The following is a 21,653-nucleotide window of genomic DNA, read 5'->3' on the forward strand; positions in this document are numbered from 1 at the left end:
CAACATTTAAAAAACATAGGCACCAAAGGTATTTATATATATAACATCAACATAATAATTATGTAAGAAAGGAGCAGGGGAAACAGAGAGAAGGGAGGAGCAGGAAAGCTTGACAGTTTGTAAATGTCATGCTTTGATGTGTTGATTGCAAACACAGTTTAAACGAAATCCATCAGAGGAGATAGGAAATATGAGACACACAGTGTAGGAATTAAGATGAAAAATCACATACAGGCCATTCAGTAAATAGTGGAAGACACCCTACAACTATGATATACCAAATGCTCACACAACGTACACACGAAATGCGGGGGGTGAGGTGGAGGATATGATTTGAATCCGTGTTTTTAGATCAACCGTCACTTATACTTCTCATAATACAGCGACTTGGGAACCTTATGTAACTTACCAGACTTTGATATTTTTTTGAAAGATCATCATCTCTATAACTCGTAGCCTCACGTCATCCTCCATCGACATAAACATATAAAATTACTGTACAAAGCATGACAGATGGGGATTGGGAGAAAATGAATTAGAAATTAGAAAGAGAAAAATAACATCGACAAAGACATTTTCTATAGAACATGGCGCTTTTGTCTAGATAAGAAAGTATATAAAAAAAAAAAAAAAAAAAAAAAAAAAGAAGTTAAACAATCAAGAAGCCACACGAATAAAGATAAAAATTGATGCGATGATGACAGCGAGCGATTGTTCTCTTTTCGTAAATAAAAAAAAAATGAACACACTAAACATTAGCAAAACGAACCCCCGAGACACACTGAAGAAAAGAACACAAAACACATTATCATTAGCTTATGCAATATAGTTGGCTTTAAAAACTGGTGGAATTAAATCCATCGTGCGTACGCGATTGTAGTGGAGTGTGGAAGATTGGGTGGCATATCGGTTACACTGTTCTTTTAAATTGGTCGAGATGTTCTTTTGTTTTATTTTGTTTTGTTTTTGTTTTGTTTTTTAAATTTTCACATTCGTTTTGTCACAGCTGTTACTTCCACGTAACTCGTCACGAATAGTTGGCAGCGGTGGTAGTAGTTGTAGTAGTAAAGCCTACCTAAAAAACAATACCCGGCACAGCGCTCTACGCATCACGCCGACAATTCCATACGATCCAGCGATTCCGGGCTGAGCGATTCATCCTCTTCGGACGGCTGGTAATTGGAGCGCACTCGCGACACATCGTTGCCTCCTTGGTGATGATGGTGGTGATCATCGGGATGCGTTTCAAAATGGCCGATCAGGTGAGTGTGTTGCTGATTGCCGGAAGCGTGATGAGAGCTGCTAAGCAGCGGATCTCCCCTCGTGGCTTGATTGAAATCGTCTTCCATAAAGTCTTCCAGCGCCGTGAATTCGCACGCGACCGCTAAGCCGCCACCACTGCCGATCTCTGGGATTAAATCCGGTACCTTCGATGGATTGAAAGATTAGAAAACAACATTAGAATGAAAGTGGGACACGGAAGACAATTTAAAAAAAATTTAAAAATACCTTTCGGAATGAGTTGTCGTCGCGGGGTTCCGTCTTGATGTAAGGCGGTGTGGAGGGTGTTAACGGAGCCGAAGTTAAATGAGGATCCGTCCAGGTGCCGTCCGTGTCTGAAGCGGGCAGCGGCAGACCGTGCGTTTTGGCTTGCAATTCCAGCTGCTGGATCCGCAAAAGTAGCCGTCTATTTTGCAATTCCAGCTGCCGTTGGCGGGCCTCATTCTGGGCCAGCCGGTCGCGGTCGTGCCTCAATCGGCGAATGTAGTCCACAGAGGCTTTAAGGATCCCTCCTTTATTCTGGCGGACGTCGCGGAAACAGTCGTAGTACCTGCACATATCACTAAAATCTTTTAAATACTAGAAGAACTTTGCCGCGAACTACTTAAACGATACAAGTTCCCCGATCATATAACACGCCACGACTTTTTCCAATAGCAAAAAAACGAATTGCTTCACCTTCGAAGCGGACATTTGAAATTCATGAATTGATACGGGGCAGAATCAAAACGATATTGAAAATCGAAATGATCGGGCCTCTTGAATAATTGATGAATTGAATTTAGAAAATGGAAATGAACGTACGGGTCGTTGCTCTTCGGTAGTAATGTGCCCAGCTCCTTGATTCGATCGTTGATGTTGAACCGGCGCCGCCTCTCGACTAATCAAATTTGAATCACAAAAAAATACAAATAAAATTAATTAATAAGATATAACAATTTGGTGGCATATTACAGAGTTGTAGTTGCTTAATTGTAGGCCTTCTCGATTAGCTACTGTTTGTATATTTTTGGTAGGACGACTTGATTGCTTTCATCATCAACAGGTTTACTGTACGTAACACGAGCCGGAAATTGCTGCCAGTATTTGAGTTTTTAATGTTCCCTTTTCTTTTTTTCTTGCTTTTTATTGTTACTTTTCCTTTTAGGTCATGTCTTAATTTCGTTCAATTTGTTTTCGTAAATAGAATTTTTATGGACGCGCGGCATGAAGGGCAGGGATTAGTAGACAGGCACAAGCTCCTGATGGGTTCATTACGTGGCGGTTACGGCGAGTGAGAACAGGTTCGCACGGGATGCCAACTAACGAGGCAATCAAATAGAAAACTTAAAAAAAATTACAAACGGCGGCCGAGTTGTCAATAAAGGCAGACGTTGCTGTGGAGGGGGGCAATCAAATCAGCGTCACATAAAAACAACAAAGCACAAAAAGTCAATAATAAAAGATAATCTTTTTCAAGTTGGGCCTCGCCATCATCCCGCCCAACGCGAACGATTTTTTTTACGTAAGCCAATTGGTTATTGTGCAGCTCAATTTTGACAGGATAAAAACCAAACAAAACGAGAACATCAATTGAAATCATTTTTTTTTTTTTGTTTAGTTAGACTTAGACTACTACCTTTGCAGAGATTCGAGCGCGCTAAGACTGTGCAATCGCGACAAACAACTGATTACGATTAGATGGTGAAATAGAAAAAAAAAAACAAGCGACGTCAAAGAGAGCCATGATTTCTCTTCGCCTTTGCGTTACTTGAATTTGTTCCTGACAATTGGGCCAGCTCAACATCCCCCATTGAATTGGAAAAAAACAAGACATTTTTTTTTTCTCGCGTCCCTTTTCTTAATGGAATGACGTCCGACAAGACACACAATCCAACGGTCACAGCCCATAGCAACTGACAGTCGAGACCCTTGTGATAAATGCGTACCCATCTCCCTATTCGTTGATTGACAATCGTCATTATCTCGGGGCGTCTTTCGTTTTTTTTTTCTCTTTACGTAACGTAAGAATCAGAAAAAAGAGAACGTCTGTTCTTTTAAAAGAGGGGTGACCAACGAGCAGCCACTTGAAACTTAAACAAGAAAAACATTCCAAAACAACGCAAACAAGAGACGCTGTTGGATAGCGATCGCACATATCTAAAGCGATAGAAAAAGAAAAGACTACGACCTAGAAAAAAAAAAAGAAAAAATAAAAGAAGGTCTTGGCTTACTCATGTTATGATTATCTTTCTTTTGACGATCTTTGGCTAACGCACGTAAATCGACCACACCGCCAATGCCGTCATTAGAGAGTCCATTGCCGAGGGCGGCAGCCAATCCGCTCGAGGCGCCGAATTCCGTGCCGGAGCCGCTCAAGTCCAGGTCGACAAAGACGGAGTCGATGGAGCCGCGATGATGATGGTGGTGATGCCCGTTCGTGTGATGATTACGTAACGGATGGTGGCACGGCGATGAGGTCGGCGACGTCATCGGAGACGTGAGCGACGAAGGCGGTCCCGATGTCAATCCCGATCCTTTTAATCCTGCTAGTAATCAATTTAGATTTGTTTTTTTTTTTTTAAATCCAAATTTAAATAAAAAACGAAATTAAAAACACGATATTGGGGTTGTGTCCACTGAATGAACGAGGGTCAAATTATTAAGATCGGCTATGACGTTATACGAGTGAAAAAGAGTACACGTTGTTATCGTTATTTTTCAGTTCCTGATTGTCAATCCAATGCAACGTCTAGTATTTTTTAAAAAAGAAAGGCTTTGATTGCATTTTACAAACTGCAAGCAATTGATAAGGCGATCTATTTTTTGGGGGTTTTGCGTCATTTCTCACCAGCTGTGAAGGCTCCGGTGATGATGGGCACGTAATCCACGTTATCATTGATGGACGCGGTTGTACCCTTGGCGGGCGGACTGCTGCTGGCCGCGTGGGCCGGCAGTTTGGCCGGCAATTCCAGAGCTGTTGGCAGAGGGACGTGATCTCCGTGGTGATGCAACGTCGAGCTCAACGTCAAAAAATGTTCCATCAGGCTGCCCGAATCGCTCACCTATTTTTATTATTATTTTTTAAACAAACGACCCAAAACAAAAAAAAAATATGGAAATGAATAACAAAATTTTGTACATAACGGTTTTCACTTTTTTTTTTTTTTTTTTTTTTTTCTTTCTTTGTTTAAAAAAAGAACAAAATGTTTACCTCAGGCGGAAGGGTTTGATGGTGAGATGACGTATCCATGACTCGATTCCGATCAGCCGCCTCCAAACCGGCTTCCAAGTTCAAAATGTCCTCCAAGAAATCGTCCGCCTTTTTCAAAGATGGAAGTTTCGCGTGTCAAAAAAAAAAAAAAAAAGAGATGAAAAAAATAAAATAAAAAATGAATAAACAAAAATATAAATCGGGTCAACGATAATAAATACAAGTAAAAGAGGAGAATGTAAATCATTCTGGAACAACAACAAAAAAAAACTAGCTTACATCGTAAAAAAAAACAAAAAACAACACAATTATTGTATGCGATAAAGAAAAAAAAAAGGGGGCCTCTCTAATGTTACGTATGCGAACACACGGCTCTTTTTCGTGGTAACAATCAAATGAGACTAGTTTGCCCTTAATAATGAGTCTACCTGATGGACGCTGAAAGTAGTCATGTCTAGGTAGGTAGGCATGATGATGGTGAAGCTGCAGCTTCTTTTTTTTTTTTTTTCTTAAAGGCAAACGACTTTCAAAGAAACGAAGGTTACACACAAAAGGTAAAAATGTGTGTGTTATTTCAGCCGTTGCTGCCAAGCACGCTACACAACAGGTTTTCTTCTTTTGCTACGTATTTTCGCCCTTTCTCGGGAGCTTCCACGATACTCGTTTCTTTTATTTTTTCTTGGGCGACAACGAAAATTTATTTTTTTTTTTCAGATTGAATCGATCCCGACGTAGGAAGAAGAATTTCGTTGAGAACAAAAAAAAAAAAAAAACGAGACTCGAAAGAAACTTGTTTTGCCGGATGAAATTGCACAGGCACTGGGACATCAATCTGCACGAAAATTCGCTTTTAGTTTTTTAGTTCGAAAAAACGATGCCAGTCGTTCAAGAGTTAGGTCAGCACGCAAGCGGGTGCACTAATAAGGCGACATGGACTCTTTGAACCCTTAGAAAAACACGGTTGAACAACAACAACAACAAAATCTTTGACGGACAATCAAAAAAGTAGGCGGAGAAAAGAGACACTCTTGCGATACAGAGATCGGGGAGGCACCTGAGCAAGTAACAAGCCGATAACTATTTCTCGTTTTAGTTCGGTTTTTTTTTTTTCGTTATCGAATATTTCTTTGTTGTTTTGAATTTTTTTTTAAATGTCCAGACGAGTACGGAACGCGTAATAAAGCGGCGACGGACGACGACGCGTCTCGGCCGAGTTTCAACTCTCATCTGGCAGCTTGTCGATAGGTAAGAGATTACATTGTCAAATTCGAGGGGTTGCCACGAAAAAGCCCCAAAATTGTACTCAATAAGAAGTGTAGGACTCTAACGAAAGAAGAAATGTAGACATTTTTCGGTAGGACAGCGGCAGGAGGGGGAGTGGTCCACTGTGGGTGGGTTCGACTCCAGGAACATCCGGATTCAACTCACGAAGGGAGACTGAAAGGGTGGGGAGACGGGGGGGGGGGGGGTAGCGAAAGAAACAAATTGCGTGTAAAACACAAGAGAGTCAAATGAAATTCGAAAACGTATTTTTCCTCGAAACGGCCGAAGAAGACGATCCACACAATAAAAGTGGAATCAAACATTAAAAATACAAAGAATTAAAAAAAAAAAAAAAAAAAAAAAAGGAGAAGAAAATTGACATGCTGGACATGAGACGGCCGTAAAATCTTGTGACTGGCACGCGACTAACGACAAGACCCGCATTGAAAATGACGGTAAAAAAAAATATATATATAATAAAAAAAAAAAATTTCTCATAACTGAATTGTCCCATTTCTCTTATTTTGCCGTTGTGTGTTATGATTGTTAGCCTTAGGATCTATTGCACCTGTCTTTTAACCTCTTTATTCATTTTTTTTTTTTTTTTTAAGAGAAAAAACTAATAGAGATAGTACTACTATAATGACCAAATATGGAGCTGGATTGAAGTAGAAGGACAACTGATATCATTTTCTCTGTACATTTTTTAATGTTTCTAGGATTTTGTTTTTGTTCTACCCCCTTTCGAAAAGAAAAAAAAAAAAAGAAGTACATTGGGGTCGTCGATCCGGTTCTCTTTTGTCTAGAACGTATATCTAACTGTGAGAGAGAGAGAGAGGTCGAGTTTGATCGCTAGTCATGCTCGTCCAATCTCGTAGCCATGCACGCTTTTTTTTTCCCCTTCATTATCGATTGTCATTTTCTTCGTTCATAATTTGAATAGTACGTAAAAAAAGAAAAATTCAAATGAAAATTTTTGTTTTCTGATTCTATGAAAAAGGAGAAAGAAAAACTAGTTTGGGTGTGGTGATAAGACCTCATGATTTATAGGTTCCATTTCTTTCGTTTGCGCACGGTCTACAAAAGAGAAAGACAAATCCTACATCAGAACATAAAAAAAAAAAAAAAAAAAAAAAAAAAAACAAACAAAAAAATCAGATGGAAATCGAAAGAAACGTTTTAAAAAATCTTAGTGGTACATAGGAAAAAGGGAAACATTTTTATGGCTCGTGCTTCCTTACGTAATCGATAAGCGTTGGCGACCAAACAGAAAATAAGCGCCGCAAACTCAAACGTGAGATGATTTATGAATCAATTATTTTTTGTTTAAAAAAAAAAAAATCGGAATGTTCTTTAGTACGAGAGACTAACCGGCTCGAATGGGATCCCGTTTTTTTTTCTTCTTCTTTTCCTTCGACTTCCAACGATCATCCATTCGAAACGCAGAGCGCGGCGTCAATTGAATGTCGAATGATGGCACGAGCCATCAAACTACTTGTCAATACCACCGACGATATCTTCTAACCTACTCCTAGACATTCACCAAGTATTTATTCATTTTCCTCATCATTTTTTCAAATCACCAGTTAAAAGCGGCTAATACCCATTGTCAAACCCATTTTTGTCCGGCCGGCCGCGATCAAATACCATGCACACACTCTAACGCCTCCAGACAAAAACGAATGTTAAAAAAAAAAAAAAAATATGAATAAACTGACCAAAATAAAAAGATGTAAAAATGTTAAGAAAAAAAGACGGTGGGTATGCCCCACCGGTCGTAAAAGAAAAAAAAACCCAAGGGCCATGAAAAGGGTCATCGAGCTTATGTTTTTCCCCGTATCAGAAGTATATCTACCTGTGTTACGTCGAGGATCGAGCAGAAGCCGACGATGGAACCAATAGGACACGGTCCATTTCAACCAAAACACACACGCTTTCTTATTCAAGTTTGTTTTCCCCCGGCTCTTTTTGAGTTCCCTCAAACTCAAAATTTCTTGTCAATTTGCGGCTTTTCTACCCCTTTGCAACGCAAAAGCGCGACTAGTTAACACTGTACGCGTCCGACCGTCTGGGACAGTCGCAACCAACTTTTGCTGGTGGCACACAGTAAAGTTGAATTTTTTTTTTTTTGTGCATGGCCAAGTCCGCCGCCGGCCGTCTTGCTTTTTGTAGTTTTTTTTTTTTTAAGACCAAAGGTTCTGAAGTATGGGAATAATAGGCCAGCCCACACCCTCCTCCGCCTTCCCGAAAAGTTTCAGAGAGATTAGACAGGAACGTACATGTCGAGCTTAAGGGAGCCCATGGTCTGGCTTTGATTATCGCTGTGACGACAAAATGATTAGCTCCATTTTATTGCCTAGTGCGGCGTGTCATTGTAATAGAGTTCACACTTGCGCGTTAAAAGTACCAAAGAGTGAGCCACGGTGCGTTTAATTCAACGCTACAATTATCCAGTTCGGATTGTAAAGCCACAAAAATCGGTTTGATCGAGTTATCACAGTGCGCAAAGTCAAGAACCATTTGTTTCAAAAGCAAACGAAGACACTGGGCCCTGAGTTTAAGAAAGAGAAAAAAAAAAAAGGAAATGAAAAAAACCAGTTTCATCCTGCGATTAACATTACTTTTTTTTTTTTTGTTTTGTTTATAAAGTCGGTTAGCTTTAATATAAAACTATCGGTGAATAGCGGTATCCTGTCTCGTACGCAGTTATGCGAATGATTTAAAGGGAATAGCGCTTACACTATTATCTAACCCTCCCTCGACTGAACGAAAAACGGGTTCGGCTGGACTCTTGTCTCATTTCACTCATAGAGACATTTAACGAACGATTGTACAAGAACGCAATTATAAAAAATTTGAAAAACATTTAAAGAAACATTTTTTTTTTTTTTTTGCCTTAATGCTTTACTAGGTTATTCTTCGGTTTCTCTTTTTCTTTGAAATGAATTATTTTTTTTTTTTTTTTTTTTTTTTTTTTTTTTTTTTTTTTTTAAAGATCAAACAACCGCAATCTATTCGTTGGGGGAAAAGAACGGACTACTGTGTGTCTCGACACAACGAAATAAATAAAACAAATGATTATGAATTTCCATAGGCATGACGGAACGTGCCTTTAATTTAAACAGGACAAAAGGCATCAGCCAAACGAACGAGAAGTGGAGAACAAAACCCAAAATTTTGTTTGCTGGTTTCAAACATTTGTTCGAGTTGGTCAATGAATTGATGAAGCCATTCGACATCAATAAAGTCAAACCAATTTTTTTTTTCGTCAGCACATTCCGGTTCATGTCGTAGGGCGCGTATGCGACGCGTTTCAATTATCACGCACGGCGCCCCATGCCTCGATGAGAAATTTCCCTTTCCCACTCATTTGTCTCCAAATGCGTTCCGGCTAAAACCACTCGCCAAATAAAAAAAAAAAAAAAAAAGCTTTCGACACATTCGAAAATAAGAAATCGATAGAAGACTGTGATGAACGTTAATCGCATATCCAACTACATCTGGTTTTTTGAGTTTTCCATTATTTGATTTTCTTTTGTCCCCCCCCCCCCCCCCTGTTCTATTTGAATTTTTTGGAGATGATTTTCAAGCGACGTTAGCATTAAAGACACGTTAACAAACACAGCAAGATAAGTGATGGCCACGTTATCTGATCCGCAAGACGATTTGTACTGTACTCGATCAGTTGATGACGAAACGATGCTAACCTTTCACCACCCAAACAAAACACACACACACAAAAAAAAACGCCATGTCAGCCAAGGCTAAGCGATAATGTTTCTCTTGTCTTTTGCTTGTAATTATCAAACATTTGCTTTTCGTCACGAAAAAAAAAAAAAAAAAAAAAAAGTTGGAATCTGCATCGAATCGAACCTTCCCCCCCCCCCATTGTTTCTGTCAAACCGGATGCAAGAAGAGAATGAAATCAAATGAAAGGGGAGGTTTGCAAAAATTGTCAAGTGAAAGAGAGAGAAGTTGCTAATTGATCTGAAAAAGGACCAACGCCATCCACCCACTTTTCTTTCTTTAACATCCTCCCCATCTCTGCATTCTTTCAGATGTGCTCGTTTGATTGGCACTTGGTGCATTGCCCAGTTGGCAAATGACACCCAAGATTAAAAAAGAGATCCCTCTCCACTTTCCATCGAGTCAAACAAAATCAAAAAAAAAAAATGAATCAGATCGAGGAGAGCGACTTAGGTGGGCGTTGCCTTCCGCTCGTTCGTGTTTACGTATATATGTCAATCAATGGCCCCCTTCAAAGAATCAAGTTCAAAGCTGATATCAACCGTACATTACGATAGAACATACGGTGTTTTGAGCAGGAAGAGGGGGGGGGGAGAAAAAAAAACCTGATCGCGTCTGTACATTTTCACATTCGAACGAAAGAAACAAGAAACTTGTGGCCTTGCGGCGTCTTGATTTCTACCGGCTTTCACCGTGATCACCGTTCCCGCCCTTCCCCGTTCATCCGATCTCAACCTGTGTATGTATACACGGCACACAAACGCGTATGTACAAGTACACACGCCGGTTCGTGACGTTGATGGAATAGCACTGCCCGCGGGCCTCGCTAACAATCAACGACAACAAAAAAAAAAAAATGAAAACAAAACAACAAGAGAGCTCGGAATTAAACATGCATATACGTTCAATTCAGCGGAATGCGTTTTCTTTTCTTTCTTTCGGATTAAAAAAAAAGGGGGAAATATTAAACAAAAAATGAAAAAAAAAAACATTTAAAATCGCCCCCTTTAGCTAGTGGTTATATTTGTTGTTGAATAGAAATAAAAATAGATTTAATAACAACTAATGGCAGGGTTGGTTTCAAATCATGGCTGCCAAGCAAAAATTACATTCTCTGGCAATTACGATTTTTTTTTTGTTTTCTTCCAGGGGGATGATGTATAGAAAAGTATGTTCTATGATTACATGTAGAAAGTCTACAGTTCAGGCTGGATGCATTTTTTGTTGTTGTTGTTATTGTGGGGTGGTGGTTATCAAACATTAGGAATGCAAGAAAAGAGAGAATGAAAACGATCGACTTACAGCTTTTTAAATAACGGCTTTTTTTTCCCGCACTTTTCGCAATGTCACTGTCGTACTCTTGACGTTTGTTTATTTAAATTTTCGTGAGTTCCTTACGTCGTTCCGATAAGGTAAAATGCCAGCCAATTTCTCTTTCGTTTTTTTTTTTTTTTTTTTTTGTGTATGTGTGTCTGAACAAACCACAACAAATTGGCAGGGGCGTTCTCGCTGAAACGGAATTCGTTTTTTTCGCGAGATATCAAAACGAATCGAAAAAAACAATACACGCGGCACGAGAAAAAAAAAAAAAAAAATGAGGAAATTTTAGCCGGACGCCATGTTTCGCCAACGAGCTCCGGCCACGAACTGTTGGTTCCGTTGCCTCTACAACGACGAGTGGCTAACAAACAATAACAACACCTCCAGCTAGGCAACGGGGGCACACGAAATGACGATCAGAAAACCGTTTTCTACGAGGGCAGACATGCAAAGCGACCGCAATCACGAATAAGAAGAAGAAGAATGAATAGAGAAAGAAGGAAATGTTTTCCTTTTATTTTATCAGCCAAAAAGAAAACCCGTTTTTCTTTTGTCTCTCTCTCTCTCTCTCTCTCTCTCTCTCTCTCTCTCTCTCTGTTTCCACAGTTCAACTTAGCCTGCCCTATGAAATTTGGGCTGTCCCATTTTTTGTTACGAGTCACAACACAAAATTCGTCTTGTTGTTTTAACTTCGAAAGTGAAGATTCCCTCTCTTATCTGTCGAACAGGTCCAAACGGCAGATAGACAACGTTACGTTGCACGTTGCTACGTTCTACCACACGTATTCAAATTACGACGGCTCGACCGTTGAACGCGAACATCTTTTCATTTTCATTTTTTTTTTTTTTTTTGTAAAGGGGCGTCTCTTAATAAAGATCGTTAATCCAACATCCACCAGGAAATGGTGAGAGACGTCTTCCTCCTCTGCGATTTGTAAAAGAGAGCCCATCTTTTTCAGCGAAGCCTTGAACGCTCACGATAATGTCGCAACACGAATTTTCCGTTACAATCGTCCTAAAGGGTTCAGACACGGTAATCGACTGAGCAGAGTTCAATCTTTACTCACGCCACATGACTCTGCAAGAATTTGCCACCTCATTTTTTTTTTTTTTTTTTGTTTCGTCCCCAAAAAAGAATGTGAAAAATGCGGAGGAAAAAAACCCAGTGATTGCATCGTGCAATGATAAAAAAACCAAATCAAATCGAAGGTAAAAAGTTCTTACATCATTTTGTTTGAAATCGATTTTTTGGCCGGGCCAAGGGTTGAAAAGAGGATATATCCTTTTTTTTTTTTTTGAATGGAACGAAACGGCACTGGAGAAGCACAGAGGACACACACAAATGTTTCACGTCGTTCAACTCGTAACATCGACGTTTGAGTGGCGAAGGACCGTCGCGGATGTTCTCGTTTCACTCGCAGGAAGAAACTCAAAAGGGAGGGCACGGTCCAGCTAAAGATGTTTTATTTTATTCCTTCTCTTCTTTGTTTTTTGACGAGTGAGAGACGTCGGCAATCAACTCACTGATTAAATCAAATAGGATACGAAAGAACTGCACTATCCCAACAGCATCCGCAACGATGAAAAGCCGAGAGGCTTAACGCACTTTCACGTTTTGACTCTTGTTTTTTTGTTTTTTTTTTTTCGATGATAACAATTCCGAAAAAACAAAAGAAAAGAAAAACAAAAAAACAAAAATGCAGAGGAAAAAAAAGGGACGACGCCACTGACGGCGCCGACGAGCAGCACCGTCACCTCGCACAACTTTTGTTCAAATCCGCGTCCGAGTCTCTCAATCAATACCAAAAAGGGGCAATGGAGGTCCTCTCTTCCTCCATATTTTCGACGGACGGAGAAGAAGGAGAGAGAGTGGGTGGAGGAGGAAGTACTATAGTAACGCCGGAGCTGCCATCCGTCGGAATCGCAAAAAAGATCGGGAACGAGCGTCCTTGTTACGCCGACGCTATTCCGTCCTGACTTGCGCAATCGAAACTCTGCGCATTATTATTATTTGATTAAATAATAATAATAAAATAGAAAACAGGTCGATAAAAAGAAAAAAAAGGACGGCCCTAGAAAATAATATGCCCGTCTTCAGAAAAAAAGAAAACGGAATTGATCCGTCATTGTGCGAGAGATACCCGATCTGACGGTTCCAAATATCTCGCGCGAAAAAGGGGAGGCGGGGCGGGGATTTGAGAAACGACTGCATTACTTCCGCATTACTCATAAACAAAATTCGGGATTGTTCAAAACTCACGAGCGGATATGGAAAGCTTAATTTAAAAAAAGAAAGGCTAAGAAAGAAAGAAAAAAAAAAATAGATGATGTGGGGGCTTACCTCGGCGTCGGTTGGGGCTGATGGATGTTGGGTCAAGGGCACGGCGAAGCCTCCGGCCGGAGCGGAGCTGATGGTGGCCGAAGGACGGTGATCCAGCGGGAGCGAACTGGATGCTTGCTGTTGGCCGTGCTGGAGAAATTCGCGCACTTGACGCTTCCGAGATTCGATGACGTGGTAGAGCGTGGGATTCTCCAGTCGGGTGCGCACCGTCAGAACTTGAGGTGGAACAGAAACCGGATCGACGACCAGCTGCTGCGATCGCGCCATGATTGGAATTCCCATCTTAACAGACGGGCAGCTGGACGCCCTTGCAGCCGATTGGAGTTTCATCATTTCGCGTTCGCGACGCTCCTGCTGTTCCAGTTGCTGTCGCTGCAGTTGCTGTTTCATCAGCGTCCGCGATGGCTGGACGCTCAGAGATGAACGCGGATGAGGCGGACGGCCCGTAACGCCATCCGATTGAAGGGGATATGGTGGAGGTGGTGGACCCTGATGGACCATCGTTTGGGTATGGGCCGGCTGCTGTTCCCAAATGAACGGTTCACTTTCGAGGATCATGGCCAACTCTTCATCGATGCCAGGCCCTTTAGTCCGGCATACAGAGGTGACCGGACTGGATTGGACAGATGACAAAGGACTGGGCGACGGTGTCTGGAACGGTGTCTCATAAGGGCTGACGTAGGGCGACTGGTAAGGCGTCAGCCCGCCAGGATAGGGAGGGGGAGGAGCCTGACGCGGACTGAGGTAGTTGCTGGACTGATAGGTTCCGACTTGACCGGATATGGCGTCGTGTCCAGACATGGTCACTGTAATACTGGTATCCGATTTAGCAACGCCACTTGTGCAGCTCTGCTGTTCCAGCAACAAACTGCAGCCAATGGCCGTTAGATCCATGAATTTCGCTTCGTCGTTCAGCGCCCGCTTGATTGACATATTCGTTCCAGCGGAATGCGAGCCTTCCCAACAGTGGCAGCACAAGGCATCCCTATAACTCGCGATTATCAGCTGTGTCTCGACTCGTCAAACTCGCATCTCATTCCACTGTGGACTCCGTCAGCGTCAGAATATGATGTTGATTGAAGGTCAGGTTAACGGCTCGTGTTTTGGCATGAATATCGAACGCTCAACAATCTAGGCGCCATTGGACATCCCTCCACATCTCTGCATCAACACGAGGCGGAAAAAAAAAGAAAGAAAACTCACTTTAATGAATTACAAGAATCAAGTTGCAAAATGTTATTAAGCACTGGAACAACGCACTGATTGACTCGTCAAAAATGTTGGGCTATTTCGTTCAATAATCGCAACACGAGCGAAGAAGATTCGAAGTGCGGCCGTTTTGCTCACGACCCGATCACCGACTAACATTGCACCACGAAAAAAACTGGCAAATTCGTTCATTTTATTTTTTGTTTTTAATTTGCTACGAGACGGACTTCTTTTTTTTTTTTTTCCTTCTTGTCTTGCCCGTTATATTCTTATTTTTCTTTCGTCTTTTTTTTTTTCGCAGTAGCTTCTAAATATTTCCAAGTTGGCTCAAGGTGGATGCAGTGCTACTATTTTGGGCGCCACACTCGCATACACACACACACACACGCTGCTGATGTATATTATTGGCATTCGCAGCCACGCCACCCACTCAAGCTATTATGTTACCCAAACGGTCGGGAACGGAAATAGGAAGAAGGCAAAACGCAAAAAATTGATTTCAAATGCCTCATGGTTGTTGATGAATGTGTCGAGACATTGGCACATTATACAAAGAGAGAAAATACATATGTAGAAATAGAAGACGAAAAAAATATTGGTCGCATTTATCGTATCCTCCCTTGCGCAATACCAATTGATTGGGTCCAGGCCAAGAACGCATATTGAAAAGAAAAGGAAGACGCTGTCTTTTATTTTTGTTTTGAAAATTGATGTGATCTTTTTGTGAATGTTCAGGCTGGTGTTGTTGTTACTAGAGGTTTCCCCCGCGAACTAGTAGCGGGGCATACATAATACGCCTACGCATCGTACTAACATTAAATTATGTGGAACCGAGTGAGAATTAAAAAAAAAAAAAATGTCCCAATTTTTGGGAAAGACGCGCTTTGGAATTGTAATCAAGGCTTTTCGAATTCCTATCACACAACTAATAATAACGACATTGCTAAATTTAGAACTTGCGCGCCATCTATTGTTAAGAAAAATTGGAAAATGATCGCCATCTATTACTGTTAAAGAGAAATTGATAGACGCCATCTATCGCCAGTAACTGAAGTTGGAAATCGAACGCCATCTGTCATTGTTTAATAGAAAACAACACTGGATTCTAGCGGCATACCAACAAACTACCTACGCCGGCACCCATAGAAACAACTGGCAGCATAGGAGAAGGATTAAGTTTTCAACCGAGTTTGAAATTAAGCAAAATTATCAAAATGGAACTTCCTCGTCCCCCAGAAGGTAATTATAATTCACGAGTCGCTCCTAGATCACTGTGTAAACAAACGTACTCTTTAAAGACATTGAGCTTCGAAACATAATCGACAAACTGGCGCAGTTTGTAGCGAGAAATGGTCCAGAATTCGAGCAAATGACCAAAAACAAACAAAGAGACAACCCAAAATTTGGATTTCTGTTTGGTGGAGAATATTTCAACTATTACCAGTTCCGTGTCACAACAGAGCAAGCCATCTTGAAACAAAAATATGTCCGGGAACAAAGTCAACCGATGAGCTACCCCCTCAACTATGGCCCACCTCCCATTGCAGAACACCCTGGCCCTGGCTTCAACAGAAATTACAATTATGGCCCATCATGGCCAAGGCCTCACCAACAACCACCAGTACCCAGCCCGATGTCCTACCCTGGGCAAAATCCGATCCCTCCCCAAACAGATCTGATTGCCTTAAAAGGGGCTAAGGATGTACTGGTTGCCCAGCAGACTCAACTTCAAGAACAGGTAAAGAAAGTAATTAGTGTTATTAGCAATAAATGCTAATCTCATTTTCAACAGATCAAACAAAGTGAGAGCAATTTGGCTGCTCAACATCAGGTGACAGTTCAACAGCAGAAAAAGCAAACAGAAGAAACTGTCAAACTGCAACATGAGAAAGAAGTTATGGAGAAAGCACTTGCATGTGGCATGAATTTGGCAGAGTTTGAATTGCTTCTGCTGCCCATTATGGAGTCTTGCACCAAAGAATCTATCTCACAGGGCAAAGCATGGATACTCCACCATGTGCTGCAAGCACATTCCTCCTCTGATGCCATTGCACAATACCTTCTCTTCAAAACAATTCAGAGCAGTAAGAATTACATGCAAAAAGATCCCATAGACCATTTCTAATCATTTACTCTTTATCCCCAGATCAATTCACCCAGAAACTTCATTTGATCTATTTGGTCAACGACGTGCTGCATCACTGCCTACGTAAAGGACCAGACACGCTATTGAAAACCCTTGAACAAGTCGTCGTACACATGTTTTCCAATGCTAGTCTGGCGGCAACGGACGAGGAGCAGAACGCCAAGTTACAAAAACTGGTCGTTTTGTGGCAGTCAAAAAACAACTTGTTTGACCGTGGTCTACTAGAAAGGTTACACGCGCCTTTGCAATTGTGGAACGAGTACCATAATAGCTTGGCGGCGAAATACTCCACAGCCGTAACCAATGCCACTAGCCACATACAACATACCTACGAAAACTATCGGAGTCAACATCAAGCATTTGTCAATCATGCAAATCACCAGATCCAGCAGTTGGAACAACAAAAACTACAAATTGAAGAGCAGATTGCCGCCGCTGCCAGTTTACAGCCATACAGTGCTCCCCATCATACCATGCCTCCCGATTTTCTTTCTCGTCCACCGCCTATTGCTGCCCTCAACGTTCCTCAAAATTACCCGACTGAAGGGATCGAACCCAAGGCCCCTTATTTCGACTTACCAGCGGGATTACTTGTGCCTCTCGTGAAAATGGAAGAGAGCGAGTACAAGAGCATTGATCCGAAAGACATTCGCTTGCCCGCGCCTCTGCCACCATCTGAGCGGTTGATTGCTGCCATTGATTTCTTCTACGCGCCGCCATCGCACGACCGACCACGCAACGCTGATGGGTTTGTGAAAAATTCCTCTAACGTATATAGCACCACAGTACTTTACACTCGACTTGTTTCGTTTTTAGGTGGGAACAAATGGCTCTATTTGAATTTTACAAAAATAAAGCAGCTGCCAAGAAGAAGAAAGAAGATGATATTGCTGCAGGATTACGAGAATTGTCGCCGCCTCCTACTCCTATCGAAGCTGCAGAAGAATATTCGCAAGAAGCGGGTGGTAAAAATGGAATCAGAAGTCCAGTTCGTCGACGCTTCCGCAGCGAGTCACCAGAGGAAGAGCTTAAAGAAGAAACGAGACGGGCGAGATCAAGGTCTGGATCACCAAGGGGCTCACAGAAACGCCGCAGAAGTCGATCGAATTCAGAATCACCTCGTCGGACTGTATGTTCTACGTCTCCTACACCTACGCGTTCGGAATCGAGATCAAATTCGCCTGTTGTTATGACAAGATTTCAGCCAAAAAGGAGTCCTACACCGCCTTCAGAAATGTAATGTGAAGTTTTCAGAAGTTGTTTCAAGAGATTTCAAATTAAAGTTCGATATTTTGCAGGGCATCGCTGTCCTTCGCCAAAGGTTTCACGAATAAGTTGGACGAAAATAATCGAGGACATCAACTGCTATGTAAAATGGGATGGGGAGGAGCTGGACTTGGCGCCAATGAACAGGGTATCGCTGAACCCATTAAAGGCGGAGAGGTATTGTAACGACTAGATTTAGTTCTAAAATCAAGTTAAATGACGTTATGCTCTAGGCTCGTGATCGCGTAGATCAATTCAAAGGTGTCGGCATTAATATTCGCGATCCATTTGAAAATTTCCGCAAAAGCAAAGGTCAAGCATTCATCACGAGAATGCGTTCACGCGCCGAAGAACGGGAGAAAGAAAAAGGTGAAACTGATGAACCTCCTACACCCTAATCTATCTTATTGCAATTACGAAAATACAGTTGATTTTCTAATTACTTACGTTTCGTGTAATGCCGCTACGTCCAAATGAGGGGATATAGTTGTTTAGCTAATTCCTCTGCGTTGGACTTGAATTCGCTGTTCTCGTCTACAGTGCCGACCTAGCATTCGATGTTGATTAGAATGTAAGTCGACATATTCGAAAAATGCATCTTTACCTCAATGGGACAAAAGCCCGGCCGAACAAAGGTCCGTTTAGCTATCATGCTATGTAGAATTAACCAGACGGATCCTGAGTGATACTTCGCAATGGCAATCAAATTCTCTTTGGCCAAATTCTAAAGGAATGGAAACGTTCAAAGGATAAGCAATCCACAAGTGTTATAATTTTATGCATACCTGTAACTCCGAGACTTGCTTGTTGCTAAGGTAAAGAGAAATCGCCTGGACGATTCTAACAACTTCCAACACGGGAGGATCGAGAAATTCAACTATGGTACCCATGGCAGATAGTGCCGATTTCTGCAGCTTGTAAGCTTGACTTGCAATGTGCGCTCTGCTGGACCGTCCACGACTTGCATTTGCCTGATTCTGAAGGAAGGTAACCAATTTGGGAACTACTTCTCTCACAGCTCGATGACGAATAAAATCCGGGCAACACCGAACTAACGAAAGGAAAACCTCGAGGGCTTGCTTTTGTTTGAGATGTGATGTTCCCAGAAGCTGATTCTTTAAGGGCTCCCAAAGTTTATGTACTTTTGGCAGGAACACATCCTCGTGTGAAGATAGCACTTCAACCGACAAGCAAATGGTTTTCATCAAGGCAGCGTAAAGTTGCTCCTCTTCGCATTGTGGCAATATCTTAGTGCAGCGATCCAGTATGTCGGCCACGATATTCACTTGAGGTGGTGGCGAAATGACATCTGTTACCTGTTCCACTTCAGCCTCCATGATTTCTTCTGCTTCTTCTGCATCATCTTCATCGTTCGCTTCAGAAAACGTCTCGGTTAGTTTAATATTGGCTTTATAATCAGCTATACGCCGAGCCACCTCTTCCACTGATATAGCTTCGCCTTTTGAAAGAGGTTTCGCACAATCTGGACCGGCTGGCTTTGCTTTAAGCGCAGCTTTTGCATATAGTTCGAACACCTGAACGTAGGGAAGTGCTCGAAGAGAATGGTTCTTGTCCAGACCTTTCAATGCATGTTGGACCATCCGTTCTAGCCAGTAATCCATACGAATATCGGACAGCATGAGCAACGCTCGAAGCAGATCAATAGCGCGTGGATATCGGACTATGTTTTGTAGCTGATAGCTCAATTGTGGTGCGTAATAATCAGCATTTTCTTCAAGCAGTTGAGAGACCGTGCTCAATTGTAAAGCTTCAGCCATACGTTGAAGAGACCGTATTCCAACTTCACAGAATTCCGGATTGCCAGCTTTTTCCAGACAAGGCTTTAAGGCAGTAATTAGCAAAGGCGAAAAATCCTTTCCCATTCGAACCGCAAGCTCGCCGATCACTAACAACATTAAGTGGCCCACAATAATGTCGGTTTTACTTTCAGTTGTTAAATGCGTAAGGCAAGTTGAATACTCTTTTATGACGGTCGTGAACGCAGTTGGATCCAGCTTAGCTCCTACAAAAAGATAGAGATTTAGTATGAAGGAAGTGGTACGTAATTTTACTAATGGTTACCTTTGAGAACTAAGTTCATGACGTAAACTGATTCTTTATCGAACGAGTCTTTTTGCCTCACAACGTCCAATAGATAATCAGACGTATCGGCCAGGTTTCCATAACGGCCAATTGTGAGGGAGCATGCTGCGAATAACGAAACAACTCTGTTCTCCCGCAAGTATTGAAGATTAAAGGGTTCGTCACTCTCGATGACTTTGGTTGGTTCAAGGGTGGCCGAGATGAGCAAGCCTTTAAATAGGCGCTGACGCAGGCCACTAAAAATCAGGCTTTGTTCTAAGCGAGGCCCCAGCAACGTGAGATGGCCCTGAAGTTCTTGTAAAACTACTAATTGGTCATGAGTGACTAAAAATAATGAGAGAATTTTTTAATATTCAATTGTAAAAACAGATACTATTTGTATCATACTTCCTTGAGTCACTATTCTTGGTAAACACGTTACGATGTCATATAAATTTTGCCGTACTGCCGCATCAAAGTTAGTTTGGGAATGGCTCAGAACTGTGATGCGTTCTTTGGCAGCTTCCTGAACTTCTAAACACTCATCGGCGGTAAGCTGAACAAGTTTCTTGATAAGTAAAGGCAATGAAGGTTCCAAGGTAACAGAGCACTCTTCTAACACTTCAGAGACCAAAGATGTTATTCCTATCTTCACTTTCCAGTGCATGTCGGGATTTTTCATAATCTTTTCGAAAAGGAGGTGCAGATTAGTGCGTGTTTGTTGTAACCATTCCGTGCCAGACTTCCCGGCATTTTCAAAACGACTGTTATTTAAGATTATCCGAATCCAACTGGAGAAAACTTCAACTGCCCTCTTAAGAATAAAACATATTAATGAACAGCCATCGCAAAATACCGAATATTATCTACGATACCTTTGTCAGAATATGCGACTGCTTTATTGATCCATTTATGATTTTTAACATGTGGGTGCATGTTCCGGGGAAAAAACCAGCCAACGAAGAGCCGATGACGGTGGTTGGAATGCAGGACAACTCCATGAGAGTGTTTAATGCAGAAAGCCTGTACAACCAACATGTAGTTGTTTCTGTTCAACAAATATTATGGAAACTCATGTAAATTACCTCAGTTCCTTCAATTCTTCATTTGCAGCAACTTTGAGTAAAGTGAAAACTAAATGTCCCAGTTGAGGCCTGTTTGTCTCAGAAAGCAACTCAAGGATGACATCACTTGATGCAGATCTCAGTAATGCAAGCAATGATTCTATCGATGCTAGTTTTACTTCCTCAGACCACAATATTGTACCTAAATATGGCAAAATTTATGTGTTTAAACTGTAACCCAGCTAATATCCTGATAACCAATTTGCTTACTTTCAGTTGGATTAACACAATGGACAACTAGAAGAAATTGCAACAGGAAATCTGAAAATATTTTATACACATTCAACGTGGATTTCCGACAAACTTCTTGTACACAGTTGCAAGCCGCACAGAATGTTTTCTCGTTCCTGTAACATTTTCAATGTATTTTAGGCAAAAGTAGCATGCACTCTTAAATATGTTACCTCAATTCTTCATTGGAAATGATGATAAATAATGGAAACAAAACGTATTCCTGCAATTGCTTAATTGATTCAGTTTCAGTTTCAATGACTAAGAGTTTCAGTTTTGCCAACTTTTCTAAGGAGGGGGTTTTTAGTAGCTCCACGCAAATAGGTTTGAATTTCGAAAAGTCCCCCATGATCAAATAAAGGAAAACACCTACTATTAGCTGACCCAAAGCGTATGTATTTTAGGCGGTAAAAAAAAATTTCGTGTGGGAATTTCACGCAGTGCAGTGCT

The 21,653-nt window shown here is 41.5% G+C and overlaps 3 protein-coding genes across 5 annotated transcripts; 1 reads left to right on the top strand and 2 right to left on the bottom strand.

Moving 5' to 3' along the window:
- Window positions 1–186: 186 nt before the first annotated feature.
- Window positions 187–14,083, bottom strand: LOC130689024 (uncharacterized). Of its 3 annotated transcripts, none has more exons than XM_059497058.1 (7): window positions 13,146–14,083; window positions 4,475–4,582; window positions 4,112–4,325; window positions 3,495–3,806; window positions 2,086–2,161; window positions 1,510–1,843; window positions 187–1,427 (listed from the first exon to the last, which is right to left on the bottom strand). In XM_059497058.1, exons 1-7 carry the CDS (start codon window positions 14,076–14,078, stop codon window positions 1,110–1,112), a joined length of 2,295 nt encoding a protein of 764 aa, XP_059353041.1. In that variant the 5' UTR covers window positions 14,079–14,083; the 3' UTR covers window positions 187–1,109. The 3 variants fall into 3 exon arrangements, with proteins under 3 accessions (XP_059353041.1, XP_059353042.1, XP_057368023.1); XM_059497059.1 differs by having other exon boundaries at window positions 1,510–1,831; window positions 3,495–3,809; XM_057512040.2 differs by having other exon boundaries at window positions 3,495–3,809.
- Window positions 14,084–14,173: 90 nt separating this feature from the next.
- Window positions 14,174–21,587, bottom strand: LOC130689023 (TELO2-interacting protein 1 homolog). The gene is made up of 10 exons (XM_057512039.2): window positions 21,377–21,587; window positions 21,183–21,319; window positions 20,934–21,114; window positions 20,724–20,871; window positions 20,257–20,662; window positions 19,849–20,193; window positions 18,552–19,789; window positions 18,371–18,490; window positions 18,214–18,313; window positions 14,174–14,306 (listed from the first exon to the last, which is right to left on the bottom strand). Exons 1-9 carry the CDS (start codon window positions 21,550–21,552, stop codon window positions 18,230–18,232), a joined length of 2,835 nt encoding a protein of 944 aa, XP_057368022.1. The 5' UTR covers window positions 21,553–21,587; the 3' UTR covers window positions 14,174–14,306; window positions 18,214–18,229.
- On the top strand, window positions 15,470–18,208 carry LOC130689025 (calcium homeostasis endoplasmic reticulum protein-like). Its single transcript, XM_057512041.2, has 7 exons — window positions 15,470–15,593; window positions 15,653–16,092; window positions 16,147–16,438; window positions 16,501–17,248; window positions 17,317–17,736; window positions 17,799–17,943; window positions 18,000–18,208. The coding sequence occupies exons 1-7, from the start codon at window positions 15,569–15,571 to the stop codon at window positions 18,162–18,164; spliced, it is 2,235 nt and encodes a 744-aa protein (XP_057368024.1). The 5' UTR covers window positions 15,470–15,568; the 3' UTR covers window positions 18,165–18,208.
- Window positions 21,588–21,653: the final 66 nt, after the last annotated feature.

The sequence above is a fragment of the Daphnia carinata genome, chromosome 9 (genome assembly GCF_022539665.2).
Source record: "Daphnia carinata strain CSIRO-1 chromosome 9, CSIRO_AGI_Dcar_HiC_V3, whole genome shotgun sequence".
Taxonomy (NCBI): Eukaryota; Metazoa; Arthropoda; class Branchiopoda; order Diplostraca; family Daphniidae; genus Daphnia; species Daphnia carinata.